The 15984-nt window shown below is 44.9% G+C and overlaps 1 protein-coding gene across 1 annotated transcript in view; it reads left to right on the top strand.

Annotated features, from left to right (window-relative positions):
- Window positions 1-15984, top strand: part of ENPP1 (ectonucleotide pyrophosphatase/phosphodiesterase 1) — a 594855-nt gene that overhangs the window by 562087 nt on the left and 16784 nt on the right. The window contains exon 24 of the mRNA XM_069606684.1: window positions 1910-2066. Within this exon, the coding sequence (XP_069462785.1) occupies window positions 1910-2066 (157 nt within the window). The remainder of the gene's footprint in view (window positions 1-1909; window positions 2067-15984) is intronic.

Genomic DNA, 15984 nt, shown 5'->3' with positions numbered 1-15984 from the left:
GCAACTCAAACCTGATCCTCCACTGCTTTCTCCCAGCTCTCGCCATTGTAGCCCTGTTCCCTTGGATGAGGCACCCTATTAAAGGGTCTTGTTTAAGACCTGCAGCTGTTATTATTTATTTATTTATTTATTTATTTATTTATTGTAATGTGATACAGTTTTAAAGAAATTAAAACTTTACACATTTAACACAAATTTACAGAAAGGCACACGAAATTAGAATGCTTACTTAATAATTAATACATCAGTACATCAAATGTCAATCAATTCATTGGACTTTCTCATATAAATACATAGGGCTTCATTACGACCCAGGCGGTAAGTTACCGCCTGGGTCGTACCTTTACCACCATGGCGTAAACTACGTTTACGCCATGGTGGTTGGCGGACTTACCGCCCCATTCCGAGGTTGGCGGGGCGGTAAGTCCCCAATCCCCATTTACCCTTCCCCATTCCCATTTTTGCCCCATAGGGCATAATGGGAGTGGGGAAGGCGTTAATTACGCCACCGTAAATTACGGTGGCGTAATTAACAACATGGTCCCTTAGCGCCATGGATTTTAACACCTGCTAAAAGCAGGTGTTAAATCCTCCATGGCGCTAAGGGACCTCGGAATCAGGCGGTAAGGGTCGGCGCTGTTTACGCCGCCGTAAACCCCTTACCGCCTGGGTCCTAATGAGGCCCATATACTTAATATGTATATTGACAGAAAAAAACAGCTGTTATTACAGTCTCTAAAGGGCTGCTGACCTGGGTATCGTCTCTAGCCAATGAAGAAGGGATCTAACATAGACACGTGCATTGCTGCTTTTGTTGAGAGCATTAAGTACCCAGCACTGCTAGCATCCTATAGTTCTCAAATAAGATGGAACTACTTCCTGTTTGTCCAAAGGAGTGCAGTCGGTATCTTGAGAATTTTAAAATTCACCACAGCCTTTCTGATCTGAAAACGTTCCATTTATGAGTTGGATATGGCTTTACTGTACTGTGGGGTCACTTAACTAGACACAGGGAACTGGGCAATTAACAAGCATGTGTCTTCTATGTTACATAGGTGATGGCCTCTCACCCATCATCTTGTCAAGCAAATATGCATTTTTATTTGCTGCTGTTTTTAACTGCCATGGGTTTCCCCCCCAGTGCCAAGGCCTTTTTTGGTGATTTCAGTATTTCACCATGCAAAGTCTTCTAACATTTTCTCCTTCATTAACCCCTTAAGTGCCAAGGACGAGCTATCTCGTCCTTGGCACTGGGGAGGTAATCCCAAGGACGAGATACCTCTTACTTGGCACATAAAGGTTTTTTAATTATTCTGAACCTTTTTAGACATGTATTATTAATTCTCATCCTTGCTGTTATATTTCTTGTGTTTTTACATCCACACATGGGGCCTCATAAGGAGTACAGCAGTAACACGCCGGTGCTACTGGCGGGTCGCCGCCGAACTCGTAACACCGTACCGCCGCCTGATATCCCAGTGCCACAAAGTCCTGACGCTCGGGATATCAGGCGGTGTAAAGTGAAAGACACGGAAGCACCAGTACCATTGCAAGCGGTGCCAGTGCCTCTGTGGAAGCCATGCCTGCAGGGGCCGGTGCCCCCGGTAGGTCAGACCTTCTGGGAGCAACATCTCCTGTAGGCAAACTTGTAGTATGGCGGTCTGTAAAGGGTGCCAGTACGCTGCTACCGGCACCTTTATTTTTTCCAGATCGACAAGCTTGGAATGAGTCCCATTTTATTTTATGTGATTTGTGTTTGTCAACGTTTGCACCATTTTTCTAACCTGTTTTACTGTTTCATAATTTGCAAATGTGTTATGAAAGGCTAAGGGAGCTGAAAGTGTACATCGAAAATGTCAAACTTCAAGGACACCTAACAGTTCTCATGTGGTGAATGTTGCCATTGCAGAACGGCAAACCCCTCTGAAGGTGGAATTCCCACACACTTCTTCATGGTGATGACAAGTTGCAAAAACGTTTCTCAGACACCGCTGCAGTGTGACGGTCCATTGGATACACTAACATTCCTTGTGCCACACCGGACCGACAACAGTGAAAGCTGTGCAGTGAGTAACTGGTATTCCTTCAAAATGTTTTTTTAAACAAATGTTTATTTTGGCTCATTCTACAAGTTTAAAATGTCCTTCCAACTGTGGTTTTAAGTAAGGATTGTTAGACTTTTATTGAAAGAAACATCTGAAAATGGATCCACTGACCATGAGCTGCGGAAGGTTGACAGAACATTGATTTTTTCATTCCTGGAATATTGTTATGGCTACCAAAACTATGACATCATCGTCACACAGGCACCCTTTGTGGCCTTTCCTTCCCTCACTAGGAGACATCCTATGACATGCTTGAACCCCCTAATAAACGAAACTGTTGGTTTTGACAGGGGTAAGATAAACTGTATGCTGATTCGCATGGACTGTAATTTAACATACCTTAATGCACACACTCCTGAGCATTTTCTGTTCCAATTTGTCCCATGAATGATTCAGCACTTTATAACTGGCGCATGCACTTGCATTGCACTACTATTTCATTTTCAATGGACTCATGGCTCATTCAGCAAGGATGCCACCAGCTAGCTGTGTGGCTCTTCTCTTGCATCTCTCGAATTTACTTCCCTGTTTACTTCAGGCCTAATTCGTCTCCTCGACCCATTTGTACTGTCGCCTTTCTAACGCCCCACCCCGCTGCCCTGAGCAGTTTTGATGTGTCTGATGTTAACCAGGCTACATTATCCTTTTGACAGTCTGGGTCCTCTTCCTTTGGTTATCTAGTTTATTGAAATACCCGATTCCTCACAGGCACATTCTACATCCCTAAAGTATGACAATTCCTAGAACAAGAATTGGCAAAGGCAACAGTTTTGGTTTTGCTATAGGTATTGTACTGGGGGAGCATAATTATGGACAGTAAGGAGTGGGAGAACAAGGCGGTGGCAAGGGAGTGAGGAGTATGAGGAGGAGGGGAAGTGGGATGGTGAGAAGGGAGGGAAAGAGTGGAGGGCATTGTTTTCAGGCACACTGACAAAGAAAGGGAGGGTGATGCAGTGCACTGGGAGGAATTGAAATCACCACAAAAACGTCCTCTCTAGTGGTTGAGGTCCGATGGTGTACAAACACCCATATGACAGCAACTGGATCCAGTGGAAACTATTTGGAAGTGGGTGTCTGGGATATAGCTTAAAGGTAAGGTATTATGATATACAATGTACATGAATACGAGTAAGGAAGGCGTGAAGATATAAATATATGTTCATTTGAAAAAATATGAAATGTTGATTATGAATAATGGGCATATAAAGCTACCTTAGTGCAAACAGTTCAAAGATGGCCGCCGTTATGGCAACTAGTCAAAGGAGGCCATAAAGGGCAGCCACATGACCGTGTAGAGTAGCCACTTTCTGAAAGTTTAGGAAATAGAGGAAGGCTCGGGAAACAGCAATTGTATTACTTCACCTGAAGAAGTCCCTTCTAAGGGTGGAACACTTGGTGTGAAGCGGAGAGCTTGCTACATATGTAAACCCATGCTGATTTGGACTTGCTTTTATGTAAGATGTGATTTTATCTAATAAAGATTGGTGCTAACTTAAGTTGGGTCGCGTGCTCCGTTACTAGTTACTCACTACCGATGCAGTTGATATATTATAAACAGCTCTGTGTTTGTGAGTAGTTGTTTGGAATATATATTTATATATATTCACTGACAAAAAACGTTGTTAAAGGGACGTTATTGGGGGAACGGCTCTTCAGTCGTTTTCTCCATATCTTTCTAGTCGATCTTTTGTGTTGTCTTGTAAAAATTCTTCATCTTGTTCTTTTTGCTCTCCTCTTTGGTGTCCCCCAGGGGTCTGTTCTCAGCCCTCTTCTTTTTACTCTTTACACATTACCTTCGGCCTCTTTCATTCCTTCTCACAGTTTTCAGGCACATGCTTATGCTGACGAGACCCCCATGTTTCTTTCCCTTCCATCTTTTGATGACACTATCCATCCACGTCTGTCTGCTTGTCTTCTGGCCGTAGGGAGACTTTTAGCAGCTGCCCGTGGATGGTCAGTCTACTAGTTCTGAGAGCTGCGAGAGGGCCCTACAGGTGCATGCAAAGTCTAGAATTCTGGGGCACAGTTAGCACTTACAAAGAGCTTGCTTTACCTACCTGTGCAGCAAGATATGCAAACACCCCCCACCTTCTCAAGGTGGAGCATGCATGCTGATCTCTGCTGGCCCTACAAATATAAGGCTGTTAGAAAGAAGCTCAGAATATTGCAACTTTGCAAATCTCTTGCCTTTCAAACTCTAGGTCGTTTCTCTGAACCTAGGGAGACCATGGCAACATCAGCTCTAGTCCTCATAACAGGAAGTAAAGATGTGCGCTATTATGAATAAATAGTACAGGGCTTTGGACTTGAAAATGACACCAGAGTGAAACTTTGCGGAGACAATCCGCTGAGATTCCACCGCCAGACAGACTTGGAGCTCAGAACCCATGTACACACAGAGCATCTGCCACACAGTTAGGCCATGGACTAGAGACAATGCATGGAAAAAACATTGACCCTTTCATTCCTGGACTGGCATGCAGGGAGTGATGGTGATATGGAGGCTGCACCCTCTTTGGGGTTTCTGCGTCAGCTCAAGCCTTTCTCATTGGTTGTGCACTTAGGAAGGCCGAGGGAACAGTGCCTGCTGCACGTGCCTCAGCGTGCAACCCAGAAATGTGCAAAACCCCACATACTCCAGCTGAAAGAAAAAGGTAAATCACAGCCCCGAGTAGAAAACTCAGTAGACCCTCATTCCAGCTTTGAGTGAAACCTGGTCTCCTGTCTGCTGGAGTGTAGCTGTTTCATTGCCAGCAGACACGATACCCTTGGTTTTGGCCTAGAGAGTCATACCCTGCTGCCTAAGTCGAAATACATGCTAGCCACAATACAGCACATGTCAGTGAAGACATAAATATTCGCCAACCTGGCCCCGTAAAATTAGCTTTTAATGAGGCTTTTGAAAAAATATAGAATTATGGCTCCAACTAACATTCCCGATGGTATTGACGATATACAGATTAACAAGGGGGGTCCTGGGAGTCCCTCTGCCAGACATTAGTCCTGGTTTCGAGAGACTTACCCAGAGTCTTTAGCTCACTATCTTTCACAAAGAAGAAATATCCCAAACATATCAGTCTTTGTCCTGCCCTGGGGCAGTCCAGCACCGAAATGCTAGGCAATTCTCCTCTGAACAAGAGTACCAACAGAAACCCCAGACACGTGTTTCGGTCTGGTTGGACCTCATCAGTAGGGTGGATCTGTGCCTCTCTAAGAATAGTGAGCAAGGGGTCCACGTCTGGATTCCCCTAGTAACTTAGGGTGAGACCCAAAGTTACTTAAATATGCAGATTAACAAGGGGGGTCCTGGGAGTCCCTCTGCCAGACATTAGTCCTGGTTTCGAGAGACTTACCCAGAGTCTTTAGCTCACTATCTTTCACAAAGAAGAAATATCCCAAACATATCAGTCTTTGTCCTGCCCTGGGGCAGTCCAGCACCGAAATGCTAGGCAATTCTCCTCTGAACAAGAGTACCAACAGAAACCCCAGACACGTGTTTCGGTCTGGTTGGACCTCATCAGTAGGGTGGATCTGTGCCTCTCTAAGAATAGTGAGCAAGGGGTCCACGTCTGGATTCCCCTAGTAACTTAGGGTGAGACCCAAAGTTACTTAAATATGCAGATTAACAAGGGGGGTCCTGGGAGTCCCTCTGCCAGACATTAGTCCTGGTTTCGAGAGACTTACCCAGAGTCTTTAGCTCACTATCTTTCACAAAGAAGAAATATCCCAAACATATCAGTCTTTGTCCTGCCCTGGGGCAGTCCAGCACCGAAATGCTAGGCAATTCTCCTCTGAACAAGAGTACCAACAGAAACCCCAGACACGTGTTTCGGTCTGGTTGGACCTCATCAGTAGGGTGGATCTGTGCCTCTCTAAGAATAGTGAGCAAGGGGTCCACGTCTGGATTCCCCTAGTAACTTAGGGTGAGACCCAAAGTTACTTAAATATGCAGATTAACAAGGGGGGTCCTGGGAGTCCCTCTGCCAGACATTAGTCCTGGTTTCGAGAGACTTACCCAGAGTCTTTAGCTCACTATCTTTCACAAAGAAGACATATCCCAAACATATCAGTCTTTGTCCTGCCCTGGGGCAGTCCAGCACCGAAATGCTAGGCAATTCTCCTCTGAACAAGAGTACCAACAGAAACCCCAGACACGTGTTTCGGTCTGGTTGGACCTCATCAGTAGGGTGGATCTGTGCCTCTCTAAGAATAGTGAGCAAGGGGTCCACGTCTGGATTCCCCTAGTAACTTAGGGTGAGACCCAAAGTTACTTAAATATGCAGATTAACAAGGGGGGTCCTGGGAGTCCCTCTGCCAGACATTAGTCCTGGTTTCGAGAGACTTACCCAGAGTCTTTAGCTCACTATCTTTCACAAAGAAGAAATATCCCAAACATATCAGTCTTTGTCCTGCCCTGGGGCAGTCCAGCACCGAAATGCTAGGCAATTCTCCTCTGAACAAGAGTACCAACAGAAACCCCAGACACGTGTTTCGGTCTGGTTGGACCTCATCAGTAGGGTGGATCTGTGCCTCTCTAAGAATAGTGAGCAAGGGGTCCACGTCTGGATTCCCCTAGTAACTTAGGGTGAGACCCAAAGTTACTTAAATATGCAGATTAACAAGGGGGGTCCTGGGAGTCCCTCTGCCAGACATTAGTCCTGGTTTCGAGAGACTTACCCAGAGTCTTTAGCTCACTATCTTTCACAAAGAAGAAATATCCCAAACATATCAGTCTTTGTCCTGCCCTGGGGCAGTCCAGCACCGAAATGCTAGGCAATTCTCCTCTGAACAAGAGTACCAACAGAAACCCCAGACACGTGTTTCGGTCTGGTTGGACCTCATCAGTAGGGTGGATCTGTGCCTCTCTAAGAATAGTGAGCAAGGGGTCCACGTCTGGATTCCCCTAGTAACTTAGGGTGAGACCCAAAGTTACTTAAATATGCAGATTAACAAGGGGGGTCCTGGGAGTCCTAATGTCTGGCAGAGAGACTCCCAGGACCCCCCTTGTTAAATCTGCATATTTAAGTAACTTTGGGTCTCACCCTAAGTTACTAGGGGAATCCAGACGTGGACCCCTTGCTCACTATTCTTAGAGAGGCACAGATCACCCTACTGATGAGGACCAACCAGACCGAAACACGTGTCTGGGGTTTCTGTTGGTACTCTTGTTCAGAGGAGAATTGCCTAGCATTTCGGTGCTGGACTGCCCCTGGGCAGGACAAAAACTGATATGTTTGGGATATTTCTTCTCTGTGAAAGATAGTGAGCTAAAGACTCTGGGTAAGTCTCTCGTAACCAGGACTAATGTCTGGCAGAGAGACTCCCAGGACCCCCCTTGTTAAATCATTGACGATATACAACAACATTGTCTCGGGGGGATAACTCAGGGGTAACGCGCTCGCCTTGGAAGCAAGACGATGGGGAGCAACACAGGTTCGCGTTTAGAAAACTCTGGGTATTAAGCGCGTTATAAATAACCAATCATAATCATATTCATTATAAAAAGCTCTTTCAAAGAGCAGGTGTCATCATTCACTGCAACACAAGCACACGCTCACTCCCTCACATGCCTGCATGCAGGCACACTCATTCTCACTCCAGCATATTCACACACATTAATTCTCACTTGCACCCGAGCAGACACTCATCCTTCCTTGAATGCATGCAAACACTTGTTTTCACTATTTTCCTTCACTTGCCTTTGGGAGTGGTCATGGCGTCCATGCTTCTTGCAGCCGGAAGTCTGCTGCCGGTAGAGTGATCTAGCGTGTGCAGTGCGGGGGGGAGCACCTTTAGGAGGGTAGACACTGAGGGAGTGAGCATCCGGGAGGCTGGCAGGTGCAATCCCTGGATTATATGGGCTACTGATAAAATCTTCATGTGCCATCAGCGCAATCAGCCGCATGAACATGGCAAGTGCGCACATCGTGCAGGCCAGATGCTGCTTTGGATGCATGAGCCTGCAGAGGTAAGAGCTCGAACTCTTGCAATTTGCAAAGATCCTGCCTCCCCAAAACTATCATTTGCAGAACTGGGCCTCAACACATAGGTCTTTCTTGAGGTCTGATGAATGCTGGAGCCAGGGACGCTATGCATGTACAGATAGCACCATTGCAGTGTCTTACTATGCACCACTTATTTATGGGAGAAGAATGATGTGCACGCACTGTGTTTCATTGTTACATTGCATTCCCTGCAGAGCACAGAAACTCATCTCTCCGTGCTTTGCTTCACATTTCAGTGACGAGTACCTTCAACATGCAGAAGGCCCTTGTAAGTAAAACATAAAGTCTTGAGTCCAATGATTTCAAGAAGCTTTGCATTGCAAGCACACCAGTGCTTTAAGTGGGGGTGAGAAATCGAGGGAGGGCTGCAACAATGGGTGTCTTGCCTAAATTATGGGCGTGGCCTGGAGTGTCCCCAGCACAGGACAGTAAAAAAGAACATTTTTAATTTTTGTATTGTCTCTCTCTGTGGATTCACCCGAGCCCTAAACCAGTGTTGAATTGCACTGTGTTGTTTTCATTAGTGTCAAGCAGTCAATTGAATGAAACCAATAGAATACAACACCTACGAAATAGCACAGTGCTATGTGACACTGGCTTGTCATCAGCACTGCTCAGGTTTGAATCCCCAGCACGGGTCAATACCAAAAGAAGTGTTTTTATTGTCCCATGCTGGGGATTCCACCCTGAGCCCTGCCCTAGGGATTCCACCCTGAGCCCTGCCCTAGGGATTCCACCCTGAGCCCTGCCGCTGACAACCCAGTATTGCAGCGCACTGTGCTCTTTCATAGGTGCACCGTTTCTTTTGTTTTGTACAATGGACTGCTTGACACATAAATACCCTTATGGGGTTTAGGTGTCAAGCAGTCTATGAATGAAACAAACAAAAGCCTTCCCCTATGTAATAGCACAGTGCAACGTTACACTGGCTAGGCATTGGCAGTGCGCAGCATCGATGCTGCACACAGAAAGTAAACAAAAAGGAGTTGTCGGGGCTGACTGGGGTAATATGATGCCCTGGACAGCCCTGCTCGAGGAAGGAGACTACCGGGCTCAACCCTGGCTAGCAGGGGATCACTTAAAGCCCTAATACACACCATTACTTCCCTAAAAAAACAACTTACAGTGCAACCAGTCACAGCAACAGGAGAGTTGCATGTGTAGTGAAGTGTAGTTAGAAAAACAGAGTCAGGCTAGAGCGAAATCCTCTCGTGCCCAAAAAACAGGCGTCCAGAAATGTGACAAATTGCTGCTTTATTAGTCCAAGCAGGGATACGCACAAATGCACCAAATGCACTCTCTGCTCATTACAGGCAGGCAGTGAGTTTTTAAACTGCTGTGACCTCACAACCGAAAGATACATTCCTCGCTCTTAGGGGAAATGGGATTGAGTGAACAGTATAGGCATAACTATAGGCTATAGGGGACAGATAATTTGATTGGTCTGGCTGGATCTGGTAGCTCTGCCTGGCACCACTCCCAGGTCAGTGCAAGCCTTGTCAGTGTAGGAAATTTACCAGCACGTCAGCAAACATGATGAGTGGGGAAGGGGAGCCCAGAGCACACCTGCTTGCCACTTTTGTTTCACCCCTTTGACTGCCCCGGCCTTGAACAGGGACACTCCATTCTCCATCTTCAGGTTGTGTTGTATTTTCTTCATCTTCTGTCTTCAATTTGAAGGGAACAACCTTATCTTGTGAATGGGCCTTGTTCCCCAGGTCCAAGTCACGTGTTCAGGGGCCGTAAAAATTATTTTCTCTCCTGGCATTCATGAGGGATTTTAGCCTTTTTGTCCTTGCAGGTGCTGTATCTTTTCAGCTAACTTAAGCTCTCTCCCCAGTGTCTGTCCATGGCAGAGCCGGACATGCTGCCAGACGTGCAGTGTGTCTCTCAGAAAAGTCATTGTATCAGGCCTCAGCCCTGTGTTTTGAGCTTTCCCAATTATTTTCAAGGCAGCTGTGGTTTCCTTTTTGCTTTCATGGCTGTTCATGGTAATTGCTTTTTCGGTGTCAGAAAGCAGTTGATGTGTGTTGTTTTGCACTTGGCTAATGTCTCTGCGGGTGTGTTCATCCATGTGATTCTTCATGATTACTTTGGTGATGTCATCTGGGAATGGTCTGTGGGGCTGCTTCAGTAGTTGGCATCCATCATCTTGGGGGTATGCTGAGGGGATTGACACCCCCTCAACAATAGCATCTGACAACATGCAGCATCCGGCAGCATATGGGAAAACATTACATAACACAATTAGCGTGTGCTTGTAAAAGCATAAAATGCATGTGCAGCATCTGGCAGCATACGGGGAAACAGTGCATAACACATTTAGCTTGTGCTTTGTAGAAGAATAAAATGCATGTTCAGCAAATAGGAGAACACCATTCTAAGCACATTCACGTGTGTTTTGAAAGGCACTACATGGAGCACAAAGTTAAACACGGAATCCAAAATATCAATCACTAAGGTGGAAATTAACAGCGTGCAGTAAAAGAAACATGGAAAAAGGTGGCTGACAGATCAAGTATTATGTAATGCTTTCAGTCCTAACAGCCAGCGGAAGGGCAAATAAAGAGGGCTTGTGTTTACCTTGATCTCTTGTCTCTGCTTTGTGGCGATCATTTCACTAGCCGAATTTCCCAAGGACATAGCACTGTACAAAATCTGCTTCCCACTTGATAGCAGGGCCCCAGAAAATACCAGTTCTGCACACGAGAAGAACATGAGCTTGGATTTCGTAATGGATTGTGCACGTGCAGAAGCTGCATGTCTACCTCTGCACATGCGCATCCCATACTGTTGCAACACATGGACAGTACCATTTGAGACAAGGAGGTAGGGCTGAGAGAGGAAACAAATAGTGCAGCAACCCCAGACAATGTAACACATCCCACATCTGACTCTGTCCCTAAAATAGAGTGCACTGTAGCATGAACACCTACTTTTACTGCTTCTTACTAAAACTAAACAGTACACCCTAGGTGTGGCAATAGTGGGTGGTGTTAGAGAGAGGAGTCTGGAGGTGATATTAAAAGAAAGATAGGGGCTGCGTTGAATGAAAGCTGGGCTAATCTCCTCCTACAGGAGGGTGGAGCTCAGCGACAATCACATCAGCCTGAGCACTTTCATTTGCAGACCAGGGCTGATATAATCGGCCTGTGGCACTTCCTATGTTAATCATAGCCTATTGGGATTTTTCATCCCAGTCTGAATTTATGCATCTTAAAAGGTGCAAACACCTTAAAGTGACCAACGCCACCGGCCAGCACTCCGAATGAGATTAGCATTGCCATATCAGAGGGCTACCCTTACCCCACTGGGATGGAAAGAGAAATACTGAAGCACTTACTGGAAGAAGTAGGTGGAACACATGTAAATGAAGAAGTCTACTGACAGAATTTTAACCAAAAAGTGTAACCATGAACTAAAAAGCAGCTCTGGACGGCAAGAGGCTTTGAACCTCTAGCTCTTACATGCGATACACAGGGGAACCCGGCATTGGCCCTATGCTATAATAACAAATGTAAACAAAGCCAGATAATCCCAGCAGGACCATGCCAACTGCAAGTCCATATCAGCAACAAAACCAAACTACCATTGGAGTATTCTGTAAACATATTCACATATATAGAATAAACAATGCAAGGCTAATACCAAAAAGGCCTTGGCCGATGTGGCATTCAAACCCAGCTCTCACAACTGATAAGGTGGGTGAGGTGTAAATGCAGCTTGTCATCATTGCAACCATCAAGTAAGGATCTTTTCGTCATGTTCCCTAGAAATAAATTCTTGTGACCCAAGTCCAGACTCCCAAACCTTCAACCAACCTTCCCACGTGCCCCCCTTCAGAATCTGGGATCTCTGAGGTCAGATCAGTAGAGAAGGACGCTCTACCCTTAGATCACCACACAGAAAGGGCTCCCCAAACCTAGTGTATTACAGCCAGGTTCTATAATGGCTCTGTAAGAACATTGCAGGATTTTATAATACCTCAGTATACAGGATCAGATGCCATAAACTAGGGCACATAGCCAGATTTCATAAACCTCAATGGGTGTTTGGAGCAGTTAGGATGAGGACCAAATGTGCAGTTTGTTTTGCCCTAAAATGCACACACAACAGTTTCTGTAATAGAGAACATAGAATTGGGGATAACAAAATTGGAGATGACAATGTTACCATATATATGTTTTAAATGGCGTTCAGTTGACATCCTAGATAACGCGCAGCAAAATTTAACTTGTGGTGTTTTTTTTTTGGAACAGGCAATGTTTAGCTGCTTAAAAGATATGCAAAAAGTAATCTGACCTCACACACCCCCCTTCCACACCCATTCACCAGTTCAGTCTCTCTTCCTCTCATCAGGGTAATTCTAGTGTGGTCTGGAGATATGGGGTCAAGCCATGCATTATTCTTATGTACATGAACATGTATGATATATGTGGTCTCCAAAATTAATGCTGTGTATTCAATTATTCAATTATTACTGATTGATATAGCTGTGTGTGCAGGCACAGGACTGTTTAGAGGGCTGGTGATATAAAATTGTAAGCTGTGGGAGGAGCTAGATAAGAAGGGGTGGGCATTCCTACCCTACTTATCCTCGCCACTGTTCCTCACTGTGAGTGTGATACTAACGCTGATCAGCAGAGGGCATAACACCTAGCGTCCTATTAACTTACAATGGTTCATGGAATTTCTCATAATAATACTAAGAACCATTTTAGATACTTTACACTAGGGTTGTCCAACTTCCTGTCCCGAGGGCCGGATTCCCGACAGGTTTTCAGGATATCCCTCATGAATATTCAAGAGATTAAATTTGCATACAATGATTCTAAATATATGCACATTTGTTCTTATGAATATTATTGAGGGCTAGTCTGAAAACCTGTTAGGATTCCGGCCCGCGAGGCCTGGAGTTGGACAACTCTGCTTACACAGTGATACATTCAAGTAATTTGAAGCACCCAGATCAGTGGTGCTTATTTTATGGTGCTTGGAAAGCATCCACAATAGGGCCCTAGAGGGTACACACAGTTGTTTGCAGCAGCTGAATGAACATGCTCTGCTATCTTCTGTTCACTTGCTAGGCTAATCAATGCTCACTCCCCACCCATCTTGTATACAGGCTCCCTTTACTCTGTACGGTCCCAGAGCAGATGGCAGGGTATCTTTGTGAGCTTATCGACACTCTGTGTACACGTTTACATGTACATCTATGTATGTATATGCAGGTACTTTTAGAGCAGAAACCTAGCAGGATAACAGTTTAGGAGGACTGAACAAGGTGCCTGGAAGATTCAATTATGTGTACATGGCAGTAGGGGGGTCACAGTCCTTGCCTTACAGACTCTCTGGGTAATCGCTTCCCACTTTGCTGAGAAGTCACTCCAGTTCTTTGCTAAATCAGTAGATTGTATCATAGTAATCAGACTCTACCCTCATGTAGATGCACAGACAGAATGAAGATAAACAATAGTGACTTGTGTAGGTGCGTGTCCTGCTCCTCGGCTAAAACTATGCGCAGTTGGGTCCTAACCTTCAGTTCTCTGCACCCATGCGTGAACAGCTGTGCCCCCACCAAGCTGTGTGATAAAAAGAGAAGCTGCAACAGCAAAGCCACGATCAGAGTGGCCAATTAAAAGGCCCTCTCACTTGGGACCCAGTTACAGTTTGCATGCACCATCTCCCATGACACATGTTTATTTGCTTACAAAAATCTGCTTTCTCCTCTCAGTCTGCTTCAGCCTTCATCCTTTTCTAAGGTTAGACTTGTTAAATTAGGTAGCATCAAGCATGTCTTGAGAGCTAAAGGCTTTGCATGGGGTGTGCAGGGATCGTGTCAGCACTGCACGCCCTAACAGTGGCATGGCCAACAACGTTGCCAGAAGTGCTGGCGCGTGTGCAGAGCTGGACATGGAGCTTCTGCACCTGCACAATCCATTACGAAATCCAGGCTCATGTTCTTCTCGTGTGCAGAACTGGCATTTTCTGGGGCCCTGCTATCTAGCTGGACACAGATTGTTTACAGTGCTACGTCCTTGGGAAATTCGGCTGGTGAAATGATCGACCACAAAGCAGAGACAAGGGATCAAGGTGAGCACGAGCCCTCCTCATCTGTCCTGCCACTGGCTCTTAGGACTGAAAGCATTGCATAATACTTGATCTGCCAGCCACCTTTTTTTCATTTTTCTCTTCCTGCAAGCTGTTCATTTCCACATTAAGAAATTATATTGTTTATTCCAGGTCTTGTTTAAAAATAAGTCCTGGGACTGAGCACCTGCACACACGAAGAACTGGGAAGGAACCACTGAGGCCTGTGGAGCCATTGACTGTTCACTGTACATGACAAAGGCAATAATAAAGACGCTACAGCCTTCCTCCTTCCTTCAACAGTCCCACTAAGGCACTGTAAGACAGATCCCACAGCAACAGCCGTTTGGAGAATTCAACGGAATCATAAAGCCTAAGGCCTTAGAGAAGATATTCTAATGCAAAATCATTTTTTAATTAAGCTACCCTTCAACTGAAATACGCTGCAGTCTTTTTCCTAGATATACTTTACAAAGTTTGTATGATTTGGGATTATTGTGTCACATTCAAAAATGGAATCTTACAAACAATGTAATATCACAAATTCCTCCCACATTAGTGCTTGATAAATTACAGCAATTAAGTTTGTGCTAAATACTTAATTCGGGCCTAATTCAGATAAGTGTTTTATAACGTCAAAACCATATTGGAAAATCTCCATGAATCAGGCCCTGTGTGCTATGACAAAAATGAAGATCGAAAAATCTTTTGCTTGCCTGTCTGTGCCAGTAAATTTGTTTCGGTGCTTTGTTACCTTGGTAAGGACTGCCCTCTCCTGACCATTTCTAGTGATGACAATCAGTGAGTACAGACATCAGGAGTGGGCTATTGCATCTCTTTTGGGTGTGAATCAGTGCCCAGGAGATGGACAACTACCTTCATTTTAACCTGAACATTACTTTTTGTCGACCCTTTTATTCTTAACTTGGGTTCGGAACCCCATTAACCACGAGAAGAAAAGCCTTAACATCAAACATATGTCCTGTGCTATGGACTCAAAAGTAATTTTAAAACAAACATTGACAAAGCAAATAATCTATCCATAGGCAGCTGGTTAGTTTAGCTATTCCATACTCAAGTACTCTCACCGTTTCCAGGCATAGTCAGCACAACTATTTCGAGTAATGCTCGCAGTTTTGCATTACGATGATGCGTGCATGAAAATAACGATTTCTTGAATACACAGTGAAAGGTAATTGCCCTATTGAGTGCCTTCTTTTAATGAAGTTGCTGAATTGGTTATTTTATCGGTGTTATAGTGAATGCAAACCGTTCACTATGCATGCAGCTTCTCAAAACAGGAGTCCCTTCATACAGTAACCTAAAGTACAATCACATAGCAAGATAGTAACATTTAAAGAACCAGATATAAACAATGTTCAAATAATGTAATTGATTACAGTATTAAGTATAAAGTGCAGTCGTGCAATTGCATTTTCCATTACCATCTTTTGGAACCACTGTGATTAGGTCCGTTTCATTAATGCTGATCACAGCTCCATACTTGTACATTGCCAAACACCTCTTTTTCCGCGTTCAAACAATTTTGTAATTTGCTTGCTGTTCTGCTTCGATCCACGATTCGTCTAATCTGGGTGCCATGCAAAAACAGATCCATCAAAATTCCAGCAATTAAATTGAAAAGCTGGTACCCATTGGGCCCTCCCAGTCCGTCGTTAGTGTCGATGTGTATGCAATTCTAACACACCTCTGCGAGGTGGTTTGTCATTCCTTTTTTCCTTTTGTCAGATTCCATCTTGGGCCACAGCTTCCATAGTAGGCAT

This window comes from Ambystoma mexicanum, chromosome 4p (genome assembly GCF_040938575.1).
Source record: "Ambystoma mexicanum isolate Mex_15411 chromosome 4p, UKY_AmexF1_1, whole genome shotgun sequence".
Classification (NCBI taxonomy): Eukaryota; Metazoa; Chordata; class Amphibia; order Caudata; family Ambystomatidae; genus Ambystoma; species Ambystoma mexicanum.
The sequence above is the reverse complement of the archived record's forward strand: the minus strand, read 5'-3'. Positions and strand labels throughout refer to the sequence as shown.